Here is a 21,109-nt window from a genome sequence, read left to right on the forward strand (position 1 = left end):
TGGAACCCCTAGTCCTAAGAACTGCCCCATCCTGCTTCTCGCCTTCCCCTCGCCTCAGCTCTGCCCTCCCACAGATGCCGACGAGTGTGTGATGTTTGGGCCCGGTCTCTGCCAGAACGGCCGGTGCCTCAACACGGTGCCTGGCTACATCTGCCTGTGCGATCCTGGCTACCACTACGATGCTGCCCGCAGGAAGTGTGAGGGTGAGACACCTGCCACCCCTCCCCCCCGGGGCCCAGAGCTGAACGCTCACCCACCCCTGCCAGCCAGCCCAACTCTTGCTGGGAGTTCCACTTCCCGGGGAAGACACCCGCCACAGCGGGCAGGTCTGAGGTGAGGGAACCTACTGGAAAGGCATCCCTGGGAAGGGGGTGAGGAGGGGACGCAGTTACAAGAAAACCCCCTTCCCTGAAGGTGGCCTGTGGGCAGGCCACGTTGGCACTGCCCCCGACCTTCCTCCCATCTCCCTGCCTCCCAGATCACGACGAGTGCCAGGACATGGCCTGTGAGAATGGCGGGTGTATGAACACAGAAGGCTCTTTCCACTGCTTCTGCAGCCCGCCCCTCACCCTGGACCTCAGCCAGCAGCGTTGCGTGAACAGCACCAGCGGTGCGGGTCAGTGGGGGGGGCGCATGGGGCAGTGGGGCAGCAGGGGGAGCGGACCTGGGCTGGGGGGTCTCACATGCCTCCGTGCCCTGTGCCACCAGAGGACCTGCCTGACCATGACATCCACACGGACATCTGCTGGAAAAAAGTCACCAATTACGTGTGCAGCCATCCCCTGCACGGGCGCCACACCACCTACACTGAGTGCTGCTGCCAGGACGGCGAGGCCTGGAGCCAGCAGTGTGCTCTGTGCCCCCCCAGGAGCTCTGGTGAGAAGGGCGGCCTGTGCCTGAAGAAGGGAAGCGGGGACACCTGCAGAGCTGGGCTGGGCCCCAGGGTAGGGAGTGTCCTCACCTTGGAAGGGTGGATTTAGAATGGAGTAGGGCAAGTCAAGGCCCTGTCTTCCGTCCCTGTTGTTTGGGGACAGAGCGGGGCAGGGAGTGGCGGGGGAGAGGATGGCAGTCCCAGCACGCTCCCTCTCTCCGTGGGGTGGTGAGCGTGAGCTGGGGAAACAGCACTCCAGGCTTCAGCTACCAGGAGCCAGGCCCAGCTTCCTCTCTCCCTCCTCCCTGACAGAGGTCTACGCTCAGCTGTGCAACGTGGCCCGCATTGAAGCGGAGCGGGAGGCCGGGGTCCACTTCCGGCCCGGCTATGAGTATGGCCCGGGGCCCGAGGACCTGCACTACAGCCTCTATGGCCCAGACGGGGTCCCCTTCTACAACTACCTGGGCCCCGAGGACACCATCCCTGAGCCGCTCTTCCCCAACGTAGCCAGCCGCCCAGGGGACCGCACACCGGTCCTTGAGCCTCCCCTGCAGCCCTCAGAACTCCAGCCCCACTACGTGGCCAGCCATCCAGGTCTGTGTTGCTGCAAAAGTGGGGAAGAGGTGGGCTCTGAAGCTGTTTCACTTCCATCTCCTCCATGTGCTCATCACTGTCAGCAGGGTGAGGACAGGGAAGGGAAAAGACCACCAAGGCCCCTCACGGGTCACTCAAGGGAAAACTCCAAACGCCCGGGTCACACACTAACACCTCCCTCTGACGGACTAGCACAGGGGACACACAGAGGTACAGGGCATCATCCCAACCTCAAAAGCTGCCTGTGGGAGTTGAAGAGGGGGACAGCAGCACGTCCCGCCACGCCGCTTACAGTACGCAGGATACCCTGCTCTACAGGTTCACACTCGTGACCTGAAATGGGAATCAAGGATTTCTAATCACTTTAAAGGTCCACTGTGGTGACCCAGTTTGTAAGTGGCAATGACCCCAGCACTCAGGACTTGGATTCTAATGAGGAAGTCGGGCCTGGCATCTGTGCAGTGGACGCGGTACCTGCCACAGGGACAGCCACTGCATCAGACTGATCAAAACTGCACTGAGATTAGGGACAGGGTCTTTTCCAGGGGAGGGGGGGTTGCTTAGAGAAAAAAGAGGGTTAGGCAGATCTTGGAGGAGTTTTGCTTTGTGGTGAGTGAGGGTAATTCCCTTTTGCTACCAATCGTGTCCGCCCCAAAAAAACTATGTAAAGATTTTAACAGAATACCCTGCCGCCAACCACAACAAAATCAAAACTGTACAGGGACACCCAAGCGCTCAGGAACCCTGGTGTTGTGAAAGCAGTGAGTCCCAACCTCCCCAGAGCCCTCATTTAAAGTAAGCGTGTCTCCCCATCTAAAAGGACACGTACTTATTTTTAAGAGTATTGCTTTTTGTCTCAGCATCTTTCTGTGAGAGTGTTATGATCCTCCCCACCCCGACCCCAGGAGTTCATTAGAGGAAACCCTCTGAACGGAGGGCGAGGGCCCCAGGGTACAAGGCCTTAGACCCCTTCTCTCTCTGACTCCCTCCTACCAGAGCACCAGGCCGGCTTTGAAGGGCTTCAGGCAGAGGAGTGCGGCATCCTGAACGGCTGTGAGAATGGCCGCTGCGTGCGCGTGCAGGAGGGCTACACCTGTGACTGCTTCGAGGGCTTCCAGCTGGACATGGCCAACATGGCCTGTGTGGGTAGGTTTGGAATCACAGAGGCAACGCCCAGGGAGCAGGACGGCCCTGCTGGCTCCATGTGGAAAAGTCAGACTGGCCCACTGCTCACTGGGGGTACAGGACTGAGCCTAGCTGGGAGATCCACTGCTGCCCCCTAGCAGGCCTGCCGGGATCCAGGCCGAGCAGTGAGAGCTCCAAAGGTCTACGCTGTGTTTAGAAAGCCCTTTCCATGGAGGTTCCCAGATAGAAGAAAGGCAGGGACAAGACAGCATGGTCACAGTATGGGCTCACTATCACCGGCTTTGTGTCCGTGAGTTGCTTCCTTTTGGGCAGTGACTTTATCCTCCGGCCGCCACATCTAGGATTCCACTGCAAGGCAGGGGTCAGGGCTTAGTGGCCAGAGGGACAGAGGCAGCAGGCCGGAGGCATGTGGGCTCCCTACAGCTCTCTCTTCCCTCTCCTCCTCTTAGATGTGAATGAATGTGATGACTTGAACGGGCCTGCAGCACTCTGTGTCCATGGTCACTGCGAGAACACGGAGGGCTCCTACCGCTGCCACTGCCCCCCAGGTTATGTTGCCGAGGCAGGCCCCCCACGCTGCACCGCCAAGGAGTAGCAGCGAGGGGTCAGTGCAGGCAGTTACCTGGAAATGGGCCCTGGCCACAGGCAGGGCCTTGAGGAAGCTTTCCTAGTTGGGGAGACGACATGAAGACACCGGGCAGCAGGCCCTGCAGCCAGCTCCCAGCCAGCCTCACCTGCTTTTCATCTCCCCCAGCTTCGGCTCTGGCTGTGAGCTTCTGTCACCAACTCCACACCGCCATGCCCTTGCTTGGCTCAAACACCACCAAATGCTTTAATGCTTCAACCACTGGCCGTGAGGCCCAGTCTGCCATCTGTCCTGGCCTTGCTATGGTATGCTTACCAAAGGATGGCCCTGAACCAGCCCCTCAAGCTGTGCAAACATGCAAGGTCCTTCGGCCTCACACTGCACACACCCTTTTCCAGCCATGATCCACGTATCATCCTGATGATTCCACACCTGGATCAGAGGCTATTATCTGCCCTGGGATGGTCCTTCAGAATCTATCAAGCCGAAAAGGATTGGGGGGAGTTTGGGGAGTGACTCCAATGCCTCCTCCCAAGAACCATCACCACCACTCAGCCAATGTGGTCTGGGCCAGTTGTGCCACATCTCCACCCTGTTGCCAGTCCTGTGGCCCCGGGGAAGGGCAGAAGATCCCCTCATCTCAGAGAAGCAAGACTGATACTATATTGCTAGTAAGAGACACAAATGAAGGGGAGCAAGGAGCCTGAGAAAGCAGCAAAAAGGCAATGTAAAAAAATATGGGGAGTTGATAAAAAAAAGGGGGAGCAAGGGCTTTATACAAGTCTAAAGAAAATATTCAGTAGCTTCAGGTAAATAAACATTCAGAATCTACCCAGCAATAGCTCCTGTACACCACAGCAGGGGCTGCCACAAAGCAGGGTGCCCACCTCCGAAGACCTCTATTAAATACATACTGCTTCTTACAGGAAGCAAATCTCTCCTGGGCTCTCCTTTTGTGGACACCAGTTTGATGTGCTAAAAATAAAGAGGTCTATTTTCTAGCTTATGAGATACAGCGTAATCTTGTTTAGGGGAAGCGAGATTTCCTATGTTGTTTCTTCTCTCTACTCAGAGGCCTCTGTCCTCTTCCCCTTCATAAAACGGCTGGCTGGCATCCCACTGAGTTTACAAGTAGAGACTCACTCCAACTTTGGCTAGCTGGGAGTTTAAAACCACGGTGGAATAAAGAAATGTACATCTGGGCTCTTCTGTTTTTGTTTTTATTTCATATTAAACCAAATTTATAAACCAAATTTCTTGGCTGAGTCTAAATGTTAGAGATGAGGCTGTGCTACCCCCTCGCCAGCTCTGCCGACAGCCTATGATTGGGTTCCAATATCCAATAGGAAAAGGTTCTTTCCTCTTCCAAGACAAAGAAAGCTCTGACTTTGCATTTCTCTGATGAATGGCAATGTAAATGAACAAGGCTCTGTGCGCCTGAAGACATGGAGATGAATGCTCTTTTCTTAATCTGTCCTGTCCTACCTGCTGCTCTGTCAGCCATCACAAAATAACTTATTGAATGCTTGCTATGTGCCAGGCCTGTGTTGAATGCTGTACACAAATTTCATTTAATCATCCAACAATCCTACTTACTATTTTTACTCCCAATTTACAGATGAGGAACTTGGACTTACAAAGCTTAAATAATTTGTTCTAGGTCACTATACTAGTTGAGATGTTCTCAGCAGACAAAAATATATAGTTCTTAAACATATGAAAATATTCTGACCTTCATTCATAATAAAAAGAAATACAAGTTAAAACTACACTGAGACACTTTTTTAAACTGTCAGATTGGCAAAGATTTAAGTTTGTTAAAACTCCTAGTTGGCAAGCACCTGGGGAAAGAGGTACTCACGTACATAGCTGACAGGAGTATATATTGACAAAACTTCTGAAGAGGATAATATGGCAATGTCTTTCAAAATTATAAAAGCACTTACTCTTCAAATCAGTAGTTCCACTTCTCGGAATTTAACCTTCAGATATATTCTCACCAAATGTAAACTGACATATGTAAGAGGTTATTTATTATAGCATTATTTGTAATAGCAAAAGGTTAGAAGCAATTAATTGCTATGGAGCCCTAATAAGAAAAAAAAAAGTGTCTCTAAATGCCTGGGTAAGATTTCCAAAATAGATTAAGGGAAAAAGGAAGGTTATACAACAAAGTGAAGCCTACGCTGCTATTGCTATTTGTCTAAAACAGAGGGGGAAAAGAATTGGATATCTGCTAACCTCATCCTTGCCACTCCACCTCACACGCCATATTTCAGAGAACTCACCATTCCTCAATATAGCCTTCGGGCACTGCACTTTCTTAAATGCTGTCCCCACTGTTCCTCCTCTCACCCCTCACCTTCCTGTTCGCCCTTCCCAAGATATTTCATGCATTACACATACTTCCTTGTATTAGAAACACAAATGGCACACTGTGCATGCTGTTCTGCACTTTTTTTACTGAATACATACTTGCACATAAATGGCTGTCTCATTCTATTTTATAACTGTATACTTCTCCATTGAACGGATAAATCATAATTTATTTAATCAGTCCCCTATTAATGGATATTTCCATTGTTTCCTATCTTTTGCTATTAAACATAATGGTGTAATGAACATTCTTGTGCATATGTTATTTCACATTATATCTACGGAATTGTACCTGTGGGCTAAATTCTTAGAAACAAGGGTAGTTGATGGGGAGGGCAACAGAGTGGATGCGCACAGGATTGGGAGACTTTTCACTGTATTCCCTTTTGTGTCTTTTTGAATTTTGTACCATATGCCTTACCTATTCAAAAATAAAATATTTTTAAATACAGCTGCTGGACATAGACTGCTTAAATGCTCCCTCTCTTTATATACTTATCTGACTATATTTTACAATTAAAGCCAGATGATAATTATTTCAAAACTTCTTAAAGCAAACTTCCTTTAAACAGCCCTGCGGCATTTCTGTGGAGAAACGGCAAACAAGGATTTTAAAAGAGCAATCATAAATATCAATGCAAGATATCTAGAAAAGTAGAGGAGTTTCCTGCTTTTGAGACAAACATGCAAGGCCATGATAATGTTGCAAGGGACAGTGTTAGGCTCTGCCCACTGCAGGGTGTCAGTTCAGGGCCAGAGTTCACGGGAGGGCGACCCCATGACAGTCAGTGCTGCCCACTTCTCTGTATAGGATGCTCCTGCCAAATGTCGACCCTCCGCTCACGCTTTATGACAAAAGACCAAAAGAATGGGGCGCAATTCTCAGACGAAAAGTTAGAGAAAGAAGAGTATCTTCTTGGACACCTACCTTAGTAGTCCTTCCTAATCTCTTACTTCTGAATCCCTTGTAACTGGTCAACATTCCCAAAGAAACTAAGGGTGGGTGGGACACCTATAGTTTATATACCACTGGTCACTATCAATCATGTAACTGAAGAGTATGATTCCGCAACAAGGAAAGATCTGGATGTTGACCGAGAAGCCCCCTCTTTTGAGGCGACAACATAAAGATTCACACATAAAGCAGAGGGAGGGCTCCTGTGCCTTCAGTTCTTACACAATTATGTTTGGCTATGGCAATGGTGGGGCATGTTGCCCCAGGCAGTCACTAGCTTATGAAGTTAAATAAAACCAATTCTGCAATAAATAGCCTCTTGATAACCTCCCCTCAAAGTAACAGGGAGGCAAAAAAAATCTTCCAGCTGATACTGGAAGAGTACAACATTTTCCTAAATGAACTGCACAGTGAGGAAAATTTGTGAAAACGTCTGCTGGCTTTTACGGCCTGCCAGGAAGAGGGCATCTGGTCAGAAGAGCCTGCAGAAGATCTTAAACCTATTTTACCACCACTTACTATTATTCCAAGCCAACTGCCCTGTCCCCCTGATGCTATCAACTCCCCCTGCCCTGTGTTCTTAAAATTTCTACATTGCCCTCCTCCAATGGGGACCTCTTGTCACCACCTCAGGTTTCCCTATGAAGCTTTTCCAGTGTGATAAGGTGATTCCTCCCTAACCCACCCTTTGTAAACACAAAATTCCAATTCTTCCATTAATAGGAGGTATTTACACATGGTCAATCAAAGAGACCCTGTTCCTGCCTAACTCACCACTGGAATTTAATTGTTTATTGAACAACTAAAGCTATTATGCCTGTGCTAAGACCACCATATAAATAAATAACCCACAAAAATATCATGGAAGAAGAGGTTTAACACCTCAAATTAACAAAATCTCCTTCTAAGGAGGATGAAAGGACTTAGTCTGAGCTGAAAATCTTATTAGGCCCAGGTATTGGCAGCAACTTTCAATGGCTTAGCAGAGTTACACACAGACACTTCCACAGTATGCTGCTTTCTGCCCCCTTCCATGCATATCTGCTAAAAAAAAAACTGCTCAGGTTTCTGACTGTCCCCTTCTTTCATCTTTGTACACACTGCACACACGATAGGTTTGTCTTCTCTAAGTCCTAGGTTTTCCCATATTGAAAATGTAAGTATGAAGTTTCTGTCTCAGATATTTTGTCTCTAAATTCTGTATTTCTATTTTTCTAATGGTAAATTCTTTATTGAATGACCTTAATTCCAATCCAGTCTATAAAAGTTTCAGTCCAGTCCAGAAATACAAGATTTGCTGACATGAGCTTTTAGGCTCTCGAGGAAAAGATGGGTTTAACCAATAATCCTTACAGAATCAACTTGGTTGTGGTTTCCCCAGCATTAGCGTTCATTAATCATTTGTCATGGTGGTGGTGGTGTTTTTATCTTGTTTTAGTTGTCTGTCCATGCAGTTCTGGCTGCCCCAGCTCCGTCACACACAAACCACGATTATTTCTAGCTCTTTAGCCTATTTAAGTGCTATACCAAACAAGTACTTTAAAATTCATTGGAATTTGTGGCTAAAAAGCTCTTCTTTCAGTGACTCTAAAGTAAGATTACCAAGTTTAACAAATAAATATACAGGATACCCAGTTAAATTTGAATCTCAGATAAACAACAAATAATTTCTAGTATTCAGAGACACACTTATACTAAAAATTATTTGCTATTTATCTGAAATTCATATTTAAATGGGCATCCTGCATTTTATCTGGTAGTCCAAACTAAAAAAAAAAAAAAAATCCCCAAGTATCTATTATCTATGCCAAGAAAGGGACCAATTCCAATTCCTGCTATGCAATGAGACCAGAAACATTTTACACCATAAGGTAAGTGAAGCAACATATTCTAAAAAGATTCAGTCACTAAATGATCAAAGAAGCTTAAAATGTCTGTGTGAATATGGAGTATGGAGGCTATTTGTCAAACAATTCAAGTATCAGTGAGGTTTAGGTCCAAGTTTTCTGGGTGATGGGCGATTGGTTTTGTGAATCTAGCAGATTCATGAATATGAGAGGAAAATGTATCTGCTGTAACAAATGGGAAGCAGAGAATGGGCTGCATAGAAAATAAGGGTAAGTCAACTAGCACATTCAGGAAGGATGAGGTGAAAAAGATAACATTTCATTTGCCTTTTTCATCCTCTCTGGCCTAGTAACCAGTGTTCAACCTACCCAATCTGTGACCCTGATCCACAACACAAGTAATTAAGGACTTTCTTTAAAATGAAGCTTTTGTACATAGCTATACACATATGTACAAGTAGCTCTGAAGGCCAGAGAATTCCAAATTCTGGAACCTTGGAGGCTCTACAGATGATACTGGTTTCAACAAGTTACTAAATCTTAGGTAATATGCTAAGTCTTAGCATCTACAGGCTTGGCCTTACAACTGTGTGGGAGAAATTAACTCAAGAGTAAAAGCTTCACATTCTGAAAATAAATAGTGGTGAAACACAGCATTCCTGGATTGAGGGAAATCAAATTGTGAGAGGGACATGATTGGAAGGAAACCTCTAGAATTCTTCTAATCCCAGGTTCCTCAAGTCCGTAGAGATGATAGTAATCTCTGGGTCACCTGTCATCACATCAAAGTTTGACAGAGAAGGATGACCCACAGGAGCAGCCTTGCTGTGCTTGAGGATTGTTCAACACTTGAAATGAGCTTCGGATCAGTTCTTGGCTGAAGTCCACATGGGCCCCTTTCACGAAGGCCAAGCTATCAGAGTCAACCACCACTCTTGCCCCACCCTGTTCAAATACCCTGAAAAGATGGGAGGAAGGCATTAATGAATATCATACACACCAAAAACATAACACCCTCTGAGCCCAGAGATGCACATCCTCTGTTTTCTGAAATACAGAGAAGCTTCCCTTATTACCTCTAACAGGTGCTGATCTTCTTTAAGGCAAAAAGATTCAACGGAATGAATACTAGGAAATGTTTAGAGATTTAAGCCTGGAATCTTTCTAGTCCAGCCTGACCCTCTACCAACTACCCTATGCACCTAGACGGGCCAGTTTTCCTCCTATGACTTAGTTATTTTGAATCAAGACAAATCTTCACTCTATCCCCACTGTGTGAGAAGGGTGATGTTAAATTATCCTTAGCAAACGTTTTAAATGTGCAATAAAAGTGCACCTTAAACTGGAGACACTTTTATCCCTCCTGCACATTCTCTGGGAACCCACCCCTTTCTCCTTGCCTGTCGTCGGGGTTGATAACTGTATCCAGTGAAAATTTGTATTGGAATCCGGAGCATCCACCTCCCTCCACCTCCAGCCTGAGGAATTCTGACCCTTCGGTGATTTCCAGAAGCCTCTGAAATGCAGGAAGGGGGGGTCAAGAATGCCAGGCAAGGGGAGAGAGAAAGGTGGGCCACGGGGAGAACCCCCACTCCCGGCCCTCGCCCGCCACCGCTGCCCCGCGTCCGGCCTCTTACCTGGACGCAGCTGTCGGTGAGGTGGATCTGCCCTTCGCCAGCTTCGGGGCTGGAGGACGACAGTTCCCGAAGCGCCCGAGGTCCGCGGGAGGCCGCGAGGAGCCTGCTGCGCAAGGGGGGAGGGTGAGCCTGGGAGCAGAGAGGCACCTGGCGCCCTCCAGCTGGACAGCCTCAAGCCAAACCTGAAGTCCCTCCAGCTGGACAGCCTCACGCCAGACCTTCACCTCCCCCGCGAGCCTTAGCTTCCCTTTAGTCCTGGAGGCGCAGAACCAAACACCCTTCCCAGGTGCTTTTCTAGGCTTGGTACCTGCCCCCTTACCAGGGAGTGACTGCTCTCACAGCCGCAGCGGTTAGACACAACCCTCTGACGGCCGCCATTTTCTTCCACAAGCACCGCCCCTCGCACTGTCCCAATCCCCTTCTGCTTCTGGGCCTCGGGAAGCGGGATCCACAGAGACCCCGCCTCTGAGCACACCTATTGGGTGGTGCAGGAGGAGGGGGGATTTGATTGGCTAGAAATGCTCCCATTGCGGAAGCGGGGACGCACCCACAAAGCCCGGACGGAGCATTGGAGAGAGGGGTCGGGCCGGAGGGAGATGGAAGCCGGCTGGCCCGGCAGCAGAGCGGACCGGATGGGCGGAGTTTGCGAATGTCTGGGACACCGTGTCTGGCTCCCTGGAGCCGGGGGCGGGGCGCGGGCAGGCCTCGGACCCGGTTGCTGGTGACCGGTCGCCTGACGGGGCTCCTCCCCCGGCCCGCCCCTGAAGGTTTATCTTGTGACCGCGGAGTCCGGTTCTTCTTTCCTTGAGCTTGCGGTCTTAGCTGCGATGCGTTTCTTGTGCGCCGCGTTCCTGTTCCTGGCACTCAGCGCCTCCGCCCTGGCCGAGCCGGTGCATTTCAAGGACTGCGGTGAGCCCCGGGGCCAGCCTGAGGTTCCCTCACCCTCTGCGGGAGCCCCCGACAGAACCCGGTGCTAAGATCTCCGAGCTAGGTTGGGTGGGTCCCGCGGGCGGCCAGGCTCAGCCTCGGACCCCTCGTGGAGTGGGCTGGAGTGGGTTGGGGTAGGGGACAGGGTGCTGGCCTGGATGAAACCCGACCACTCACAACTTTTCTCCTTCCTTGGAACTTGTGTTTGGGATCCCAGCACATTCCTGGAGGTGGGCCTTTTGCTGAAGTTTCCTAAAGATTGTAGGGCAAACAACCGAAGGTCCATGTGCAGCGTTGGGCGTAAGCGGTGAGGCGCAAAACTGCTTTTTATTTATGCCTTGTGTCTTGGATGTCCTCTGCCTCTCCACTCCTTTTGCTTTTTTAAATTTCCCTTTTGCTGACAAGTCGAAAGTCAGTTCTCCTTTTCATGAGTTATTAGGGCGTCCTTTGGGCTAGGGAATTTTGTGATTCTTACCAGTTTTCCTCTCCTATTTATAGAACTCATGTTTCTGGTCACAACTTGTGATGCATAACCCTCTCATGCAGCTGTGGTTGGAATCTTTGTTGAGAAACACAACAGGGGGTAGAAACTGTGAGTTCCTTCAGTCAAGTCTATCAAATTGTTTGAGCAGAACTTTTCTGAAGTGGAGGGGTGTAGTAATAAATGCAAGAGGCATGAAACGGATTTTATAAAATTTATGAGCTGGAAGGAAACTTAGAGTTCCTATAGTCAATCATTGAATTCCAGAGATGTTAGGTTACTTACCCAGTCACACAGCAGAATGGCAACCAGAATAAATTTGCTCCTTCGTATCCAGTGCCCAGATAATAGTAACTGCTTAATAAATATTTGTTGGAAAAGTAAATGAGGGAAGAAATACTCTTTCCACTATATCTCCAAAATTCATGTTGAGGCAAAAGCAAAGTTGGGGGCTAGGAGACAGGTGTGATTAAGGAATAAAAATTGCTGGCCTATTTATACTTAACAAATGCTGTTCCACTGAACTAGGAGACTGGCATTTGAAAGATCCTATTATCACCTCAAATTACTGCCTTTCCCTCCATTAAACGTAGTGGCCAACATTTGGATGAAGACACTGTTAACTTTATTGTCACTCAACTCTCACAATCTATTTTACAGATGAGGAAACAGGCACATAAAGGTACTTGCTCAAGTTCTTACAGCAGTAAGGAACCAGGTTCCTAGTAAGCAGTATGAAACTAGTGGGTGTTTGTGAGTCACTTTAACAATGTTTCAACAGTAACATTAACATTAAAAAGGGGGGGGGGGGACTCGCCTGTCCGTCCAGTGGTTAAGGCTCCACGCTTACACTGCAGGGGGCACGGGTTTGATCCCTGGTCAGGAAACTAAGATCCTGCAAGCCGCGCGGCACGGCCAAAAAAATTAAAAATTAAAAAAAGAAAAACAACTAAAGAAACTAAATCCTGACATTGTTCTGCTCACGTGAAAAAAGCAGCTGTTAGACCTATGGCAAAAACCTCTTAAGGGAAGGAGAGTTTCAGTTACAGACTTTCAATTTACTTTTGAATTGGGAAATACAGTGTAAAAACTTCAGTGCCCACATCAAAAGGTTTTTTGAGTCCCACTCTATGCCCCCTTTCCCCGAAGTGGTATTTCCTCAAGTGAGAAATGGGGCCAAGCGAACTAGTTTTGCAATTTTTGCAGGTTAGGACTGAGAAGTTTGCTCTATTGACATTGGAAATCCAGGAACGTCTTGTCAGCAAAAATAAAACTGGATGAAGGAGCTACAAGTACTGCCCTCGACTCAGTTCCTACTAGATCATGTGACCCAGCCTTGAAAGAAACTAGAAGTTGAAAGCTTCAGCATAAGCACTGATTTTCAATAAGCTGTTGACTAAAATTCCGGATATTTTTTTTCCTGGCCATAGACGATAGGACAGAGTGGAAGAGAGTGCTTAAAGAAGAGAATCTTGTATTTATTGTTTGAGGACTTTGCCATGATGGAGAAGCAAGTTGGGGATAGGGAACTGCAAAGTATGATTTACAGACCTAGCTGGAGCAGTGTTAGTCAATACGACACGACTCTTCCACCCAAGAGCAGGCACATAATGTGCTCTCAACCTGCCATTTCCTTTCTGTCTTCATGCGTTCTACTTCTGAGACAGAGTCCATATTGTCTAGATCCATAATTTCTACCCGCAAAGTAAATTTGAGGTGAGAGGCTCACCTTTTGTATGAAAGGGAAACTTGCTAACCCACCCAGGAGCAGCTACTCTGGATTGAATTCCTGGACTAAATCCCAATATGATAGTAATAATGAATACCTATATAGCATTACTATGTTCCAAGCACTTATTTCAGAGCTATATGTGTATTAGCTCACCTACCCTATGAGGTAGGTACCATTATTAGCCCCCAGAGAGGCTAAGTATCTTGCCTTAAGGTTCCATAGTAAGTAATGGAGCCAGTGAGATTTCAAAGCCAGTTGTCGGATCCCAGAGTCTAGCTGTCAGCAGTGGTATATGAGTGGCGGAGCTTAAGCTTACCCTGTTGTTTACTTGCATTCTCTGCCATTCAGCTGTCTGCTTTCAGGGGCCTGGATGAAGTAAGGAGATTCTTAAAGATTTGTACTTAACCTTTTTTGGTCAAGGTATTTTTGTCCTTGTTTAGACTGAAAAAAAAAAGGACACACACCCTGCCTCAAAGACACTTATTCTGAAGAACACAGGTTCCAGAGTAGAATGTACTACAGGTGCATGCTTAAAATTGTTCTCATCGGTAGGAGTATACAAAGCTCAGAGACCACTGATTTGGAGAGCTACCAGGACAGGATTGAAAGATAGTAGGGAAGGGCAGTTAGGGAGCAGCCAGTCTCAAGATTCCAAATGGAAACAGTAGCTGTGCAACCTGAGCCATCGCTTATGCCGTGTGTGCTGCTTTAAAATCCTGTGTCAGGATAGAAGGAAGGGTGGGGATGATTTTCCCTGGAATAGCCCTCCCAGGATATAGAGCAGGGGAGCTGACTAGGTGTACTCAATAATTTCTTTAATTCCCTTTTACCTGTCAAATGTGAACAGTTTCCCGGGGACCACGGATGGTCGGAGAAAGAACTCACCCCCATTGGGAAGGCAGAGCACCTTCCCGTTAGGTAAGAGACAGCCTAGGTGGTTTGTTTTCCCACCCATTTCAATAAATTTTTCTTCTTTTGCAGGTTCTGGCGTCGGAGTTATAAAGGAAGTGAATGTGAACCCATGCTCCACCCAGCCTTGCCAACTGCACAAAGGACAGTCTTACAGTGTCAATGTCACGTTCACCAGTAGTGAGTAAAAGTGGCTCTTACCTTCAAATTCATCTTAAAGCGTAACATCAATCTCAAATATTGGAATAAGTGTGGGAATATGAGGGAGGGGAATTGCAGTCAGGAATTCTGTGACCTCCCTCTCAATGGGCAAAGCTTGGATTCACTATGCTCTTACACTATGCTCCCTTCTCATACTGGGTTCCCATATGCCTGTTTCTCGGAATCCATAGTTGCCAGACTCCCTTCGAGCAAACAGGGGGATTTCCATGTTTTCACAGGTCAAAGAAGACAGCTTGGCTTCTCCGTGCCCTATTTTGGTCCGTATTGCACAGTGGATTTCATGGGAATGTCAACTCTGCTTAGCTACTGACTGCAGAGTGTTAGTACAGAACCCAACCCTGTAGACTCTGGAACGCCTCCAAAGTGTTATTTCAAGCAATATATCTTCCGGCTGTTAAGTCTATATTCTGCCTGAAAATATAGGAACAATTAATATTTAGCCTCTGTAAGGTTTGGGGAGCTCACTGGTGACCCAAGAAACAATCAAGAAGCTTTCTTCTTCAACTTGAAAACATGTTATTGGAACTTGTTTCTTTCTGGTACCACATTCATTTCCTTCAGATTCCCAGGAATCTAGACAATGTGAAAATCTCTGTTTCTAGAAAGAGCATCTACCTTGAATCTTTCCCTCATTTTCTATCCTATGGAACTAGACTAGACAGACTAATTAGGAACTTTGAGATTTCTGTCATCTCTTGTTTGTAAGCCTAAAGACAGCTCTAAGTCCTAGAGTTGTTATCTCTCCTGGACAATACCCTGTCCCCTCTATTGTTCCAAACCAAAAAAGTACCTTCTAAACAAAAGTAATTCCCAACCCAGACAGAAAGAAAGAAGCAGAGCCAATGGCTCTGGATCTCCAGAAGAATCTAATAGCGCATAACTCCAATTGCCCTAATTTTAGTATATTTATTCCTCCTGCCCAACTTGCAATATGGAGGGTAGAGGTTAGCAAGAAATGTTCCTCTTTCTTTTACCCAGTTTCTAAAGGGTTACCGCTTTCACTACTGTTACAGCCCGTGGCATTTCTATGGAGACTCCTCTTCCCTCTTTCCGTATTGTCTTCCATTTTATTCTTTTTTTTTTTTTTTAAAGAAATTCACGTTCTTTTTTATTTATTTATTTATTTATTTATTTATTTATGACTGTGTTGAGTCTTCATTTCTGTGCGAGGGCTTTCTCTAGTTGCGGCGAGCGGGGACCACTCTTCATCGCGGTGCGCGGGCCTCTCACCGTCGCGGCCTCTCTTGTAGCGGAGCACAGGCTCCAGACGCGCAGGCTCAGTAATCGTGGCTCACGGGCCCAGCTGCTCCGCGGCACGTGGGATCTTCCCAGACCAGGGCCCGAACCCGTGTCCCCTGCGTTGGCAGGCAGATTCTCAACCACTGCGCCACCAGGGAAGCCCCCATTTTATTCTTAATTTCTATCGGAATCCTTTGGACAGGGTATTTGAGAATTCAGAGACCAGTCTCCCCAAACCCTTTAAGATACGCAATACACTTTGACAGAATCTGATGTAAATAGTAAACAAAGTTTACCACCAAAAATCAGTTAGCTTGTTCGATAAAGTTATTTATCCATCCAGGTGGCTCTGATTCTCCTGCGAAACTATGAAGGCAGTGAAGAGCAAGGTGGGGTCAGCAGCAAAGAAAACAGCCCCCGCTGACTGCTTTTTTTTTTTTTTTTTGTATAATTCAGTCATTTTTCAAATTTCAGAGTGAATGCTTGCTGTATAGCATTCATGGAGGTACTAAGTATAACTCCAAATAGAAATAGACCCTAGGAATTAAGAGGTACAGGATTTGGTTTGCTATCACAGCAATGCCGTTGCTTGAGAATATGTCTGAATTTTTTATTTAGAGTTTGGAAATAGGCTGTTTCCTTCACCATCTTATTCTCTTTTTTTTTCCTCTTAGGCACTCAGTCTCAAAGTAGCAAAGCCGTGGTGCATGGCATTGTGATGGGCGTCGCAATTCCCTTTCCTATTCCTGAGCCTGATGGTTGTAAGAGTGGAATCAGCTGCCCCATTGAAAAAGACAAGACCTATAGCTACCTGAATAAACTACCCGTGAAGAGTGAATACCCCTCTGTAAGTGACATTGTAGTTGAGGACACCGAAGGTCCTGTGACTAGATTGGAAATCTGAGGAGAGGGGGCAGGAAGAAAAGATTAGAATAGGAATCCTTCATGTCTGTGAGGAAGAGTCGGACACCTGGGAGAAAGGAGTGTAGGAATCTTGAGCTGGGGCGGAGAGTTTTCACTGTGTCCCTTTGTTCTTTGTCTCTTGCTTAATGGTCATCCTGGGCCTAACGATGCCTTTTTTATATACAGTATTTCACTGGATTCTTGTGACCACCTACGTAGAGGTGATACTATTCCCATTTTACAGATGAAGAGATGTTAGCCTCCAATGCTATGCAGTATGAACAGAGTCCATTCTGCCAAGAATTACAGCCTAGATTGAGACCCAGGTCTCGTGATTCCAAAACCTGTGCAATGTTAAAAGATTTTAGCTAGGTACCAAATAGTTCAAGATTTCAAGTAGTCAGAGCGTTGTCATCAGAAAAACCTGGTTTCTCCATTAATCTCTTAACAAGAAAGCAGTAATTTATTAGGTCCGTAGCAGAGCGGTGGCTTTTTCCTCTGCTTTCTCTCCTCTGCCACCACCACCACCCCCAACCTTCACCTCTGACTCGCCCTGCTGTACCTACTTCTTTTTCTACCAAACACATGTGAGATAGAGCCTGCTGGAATGAGCCTGTGTTAACAATATGAATCTTGATAAGAATGGAGGAAGTAAAGGGATTACTTTTTTTCCATGAAGAAAAAGAGCTGTATTTCTTAAAAGGAGATCAAGTAGAACCAGGAGCAATCTGGCCATTTATTTCCTAGAAACAGCAAGTAATTAAAAGACATTCTAAAAAGACTCAAATATAGGGAGTCTGTGCTTAAGAGGTATCAGAGACCCTAAAGGTCAGGAAAAGATTTGTAGATTAATTTGCAGAGCAGCCATGTAATCATGGGCATATCTGAGCCTCAGTAACTCAGAATGTCTAGTTAGGGCCTGATACCGAGTAGGCACTTAATATATGGTAGCTATTGATTGTCAAGTGACATTTCATTTGTTTTTTGTTTGTTGGTGGTTGTTTTTGTTGGTTTTGCCATGCCACGCAGCTTAAGTGACATTTCATTTGAAAACCAGCTTAAACTATGTTAATGTGTGCACTAAGTGAAACAGTAGTTAATGTGTACTAGTCTTGAAAAACTTATCAAACAAGTTTCAAGAAGCTGGGTATCGCTGTCACTCAAATGTTGCATTCTGAAGAAACATTTTGAGTACAAAAGAGAGGTTGTAACTAAAAGCAAGTAAGCTTAAGAAAGGACTGGCAAAAAAAAAAAAAAAAAAGAAAGGACTGGCAAAGTGCCAGTGATTTATTAAGAATTAGAAGAGACAGCTCATAGTATGAGTGTAACAAGTCAAGGCAGAGATCTCTGAGGGGGTACATTGTTGAAAAAAAAAAAAACAGTTTAAGGGCATTAATCAAAACTGTATTGCCACAAAGGTCATTGTCCCTGAAAGTATTCACACAACCCTAAACTTCTTTGAACATCCTTTGTGCTTTGACATTTCCTTTTCCAGCTAACAAGTAAGTTTCCTGAGACCTAGGAATCTAACTTTTTACTCTTCATACTTCATAGGTAAAGTTGGAAAAAGCTGGATCAGGTTGTCAAAATGCATGTGAAATTGTTTAAATGTAAAATTATTTTTCATGGATGGCTTCATTTATTTTTTTAAATTAATTCATTCATTCATTTTTTTATTTTGGCTGCGTTGGGTCTTCGTTGCTGCGCGCGGGCTTCCTCTAGTTGCAGCGAGCAGAGGCTACTCTGCCTTGTGGTGCGTGGGCTTCTCATCGCGGTGGCTTCTCTTGTTGTGAAGCATGGGCTCTAGGCACGCGGACTTCAGTAGTTGTGACACACGGGCTTAGTTGCTCCGCGGCAAGTGGGATCTTCCCCGACCAGGGCTCAAACCTGTGTGCCCTGCGTTGGCAGGCGGATTCTTAACCACTGCACCACCAGGGAAGTCCTGGCTTCATTTATGTACCATTGATCTCAGAGGGAAAAGAACACTTTAGAAATTGTATTTGAGAAGCTAACTAGACTAGGATGTGGCACTGCTAACACCAAATCCTAGGTGTAACTTGGTTTGCCCTTCTATGCTTAAGGACACGGGCTGTGCCCATATCCCAAGCAGCCTTCGTGATGGCATGACTTAAGAAAAGGACGAGGAATTAGGCAGTTTGTTACAATTTACATTTAGGATTCATAGTTAAACCCATTCTGGATTGAGCTGAGGTTCTAGTTTCATTTTTCCCAATTCTTTTTCTCTTTCTCCAGATAAAACTGGTGGTGGAGTGGGAACTTAAGGATGACAACGACCAACGTCTCTTCTGCTGGCAGATCCCAGTACAGATTGAAAGCTAGAGCTATTTGATGCCAATATGTCCATCTGGGGGTGAGAGAGCACGGGTGGAGGGAGAGGAGGAGAAATAAAGTCTATAAACTAAATCAGTGCCATAAGATGAAAGGAATTTCTAGACTGCCGTTCTAGCCTCTCAACCTCCAAAAGCATCTAAGACCCTATTTCCTGAGAGCTCAGAACTGTTGCCCCTGTATTATCCTTTGTAAAAGGGTTGAAGGAAAGAGGAGAAAGTGAGACTGTAGGGATTGATTTAACTGTCTTCGGGGGGGGGGGGGTTTGTTTGTTTGTTTGTTTGTTTTGGTTTGGTTTTTGCTTTTGGAATAAGGAGGGTCTAACCAGACATGATCCAAATGAGGCTGCTTGGGGGATATTGGATAACTTGCCCTAGGGTTACCAGCCCTTGCAGCAAAGCACGGGTTCCAAACCACATCCATCTAGGTGGGATATTACATCTGCAGGTTCCTCATCTCCACGTGCCTCGTTGAGTTCAGTGCATTTGGCCAGTGAGCTTCCTCACCTCCAGCTCCGCTGCTTCACCGGCCATGACTTGCTCTGCAGTGGTGTCCAGCGCGGTAGTGGAGGGGAGGTATTCTACGACAGAAATTCTCTGCAGTTAGCTCATGTCTCCTTTACTATCTTAGGTGGTTTTCATTAAATGCACCACTTGATTAGCAGATGTTTGATTTTTTTTTTTTTTTTAACAACACTAACTTGTGGCTTCTTTATGCACCTGGGAATGTCCCTTTGAATAAATAAAAGCTCGTCAATCTTTTCTTCCGCATTTGGGCTGTGGACACCTGCTTCTTTCACAGAGTATGTTCCCCCAGATCCATGGGAGGTGGACACCCGGTCCCATGGTCCCAGAGTGCAGTACTGTAAAGACATGACTTTCAGAAACTGCCATTTCTCCCTTTCACACAGTTAGGCCTCACCTCTCTATCTTACACAAAATGACCTTGTTTGCTTCACTTTGCACAGTCTTATACCACCAAGTGTGATTGAAAGAAACAGTGAAAGCAAACATCACCTAGTTGAATAACAACATCTGCAAGGTCAGGGGAACTGAATTTGGGGTTGAGGCGGGGAGTAGGAAGTTACAAGTTGGCATAAGCACAGCAATCTTTGGGAACCTCCTGCCTTGAAGAAAGCCTAGAAGCTTAAAGATGAAATGTGAAGCTGCAGGAAGTAATGGCTAGATTATTTAAATCTTGGAGTGTCCTGCTCTTGAAGTACAAGTATAATCATGGGGCATATATTTTGCTGTTTTGAATCAGTGTACTATCAGTCAGGTTTTAGCTGTCACAGAGATTACAGCCCTATTCACAAAGGAGTTGGGTAATGTGGAAGGTCATCTCTTTTAGGCTGGGGTGCTTATGCAGCAAATAAGTCATTTGGTCCAGTTCTTTTCATCCTACTGATTTCACTAGATTTCTTGGATTTCTTTGGCTTCTGAGTTTCCCAGGAAAACCACCAGGGGACAGCAATAGATTGGGAATAATGTTATCAACGGCCAAGATTTCCTAGTTAATTCCTGGAGCCATTCAACCACTGCACTCTAGCTAAGACGTTTTGTGTATCCTATCACATTGTGTCTAGAGGGACAGCCCACTCCGTCTCCGCATGCTGAACCCTGGGTATATCAAACTTATATGGATTCCAAAGGTGGTTAACTGCTGTGGTTTCTGGCTTCAGACTGCCGGTAGTTGGATCCTGGCTTCACTACCTGCCGGTAGTTGGATCCTGCCGATAGTTGGATCCTACTTCAATCAGTGGAGTATGATCTTTAAATCCCTTAACTTTTCTGTGTGTCAGTTTCCTTATCTGTTAACTAGAGATAATAACAGTAGAGCTGTGAGGATTAAATGAAGCGATGCATGTAAAGCATTTAGAATGACCCCTGGCACGTAGTACACAATCAGTAAATGTTAGCTGCATTCCAAGAGACAGACATTGTCCCTCATCTAGGTATAGCAGGAAAATCAGAAGGTTCAATCTGATGTGTGATGATACGTCACCTCAAAAATGAGGCAATCCTCTATGCACGGGAACTTTCTCATGTGCCTGGAAAACCTCAGTTCTCATGTGCGTCCGCTCTCTCCCTAATCCCGGAAGACTCTCGTGTCATTGAGCTCCTTTGAGGCTAACAACTGCCTGCCCTGCATTTTGTACTTCTGCCCTCAGATGTTGAAGGAAGACAGAAAAAAAGCAGTTCCACTAGTGTATACCCTTCCGTTAGAGCAGAAGGGTCATGCAACAGCTTAGAACTGTTTACCAGCCATTGTGAGGCTCCGTGGAGCCTGCAGCAGTGAGCTGGGTAGGGCTCCCATGGGGGGATTAGTTTGAAAG

At 46.3% G+C, this 21,109-nt stretch overlaps 3 protein-coding genes across 7 annotated transcripts in view; 2 read left to right on the forward strand and 1 right to left on the reverse strand.

Moving 5' to 3' along the window:
- The window catches only part of LTBP2 (latent transforming growth factor beta binding protein 2), a 100,333-nt gene extending 94,309 nt beyond the window's left edge, over positions 1-6,024 (forward strand). For all 4 annotated transcript variants that reach the window (XM_068542714.1, XM_068542704.1, XM_068542723.1 and 1 more), the window contains 6 exons: positions 75-203; positions 479-616; positions 709-876; positions 1,184-1,465; positions 2,462-2,611; positions 3,061-6,024. In XM_068542714.1, coding sequence (XP_068398815.1) covers positions 75-203; positions 479-616; positions 709-876; positions 1,184-1,465; positions 2,462-2,611; positions 3,061-3,206 — 1,013 coding nt within the window. In that variant the 3' untranslated portion in view covers positions 3,207-6,024. The remainder of the gene's footprint in view (positions 1-74; positions 204-478; positions 617-708; positions 877-1,183; positions 1,466-2,461; positions 2,612-3,060) is intronic.
- Positions 4,427-10,408, reverse strand: ISCA2 (iron-sulfur cluster assembly 2). 2 transcript variants are annotated; one of them, XM_068542888.1, is made up of 4 exons: positions 10,332-10,408; positions 10,013-10,115; positions 9,776-9,891; positions 4,427-9,333 (listed from the first exon to the last, which is right to left on the reverse strand). In XM_068542888.1, exons 1-4 carry the CDS (start codon positions 10,388-10,390, stop codon positions 9,159-9,161), a joined length of 453 nt encoding a protein of 150 aa, XP_068398989.1. In that variant the 5' UTR covers positions 10,391-10,408; the 3' UTR covers positions 4,427-9,158. The 2 variants fall into 2 exon arrangements, with proteins under 2 accessions (XP_068398989.1, XP_068398980.1); XM_068542879.1 differs by having other exon boundaries at positions 10,013-10,118; positions 10,332-10,406.
- A 304-nt stretch (positions 10,409-10,712) lies between these two features.
- Positions 10,713-19,437, forward strand: NPC2 (NPC intracellular cholesterol transporter 2). Its single transcript, XM_068542561.1, has 4 exons — positions 10,713-10,921; positions 14,134-14,241; positions 16,197-16,369; positions 18,679-19,437. The coding sequence occupies exons 1-4, from the start codon at positions 10,840-10,842 to the stop codon at positions 18,763-18,765; spliced, it is 450 nt and encodes a 149-aa protein (XP_068398662.1). The 5' UTR covers positions 10,713-10,839; the 3' UTR covers positions 18,766-19,437.
- Positions 19,438-21,109: the final 1,672 nt, after the last annotated feature.

The sequence above is a fragment of the Eschrichtius robustus genome, chromosome 1 (assembly GCF_028021215.1).
Source record: "Eschrichtius robustus isolate mEscRob2 chromosome 1, mEscRob2.pri, whole genome shotgun sequence".
Lineage (NCBI taxonomy): Eukaryota > Metazoa > Chordata > Mammalia > Artiodactyla > Eschrichtiidae > Eschrichtius > Eschrichtius robustus.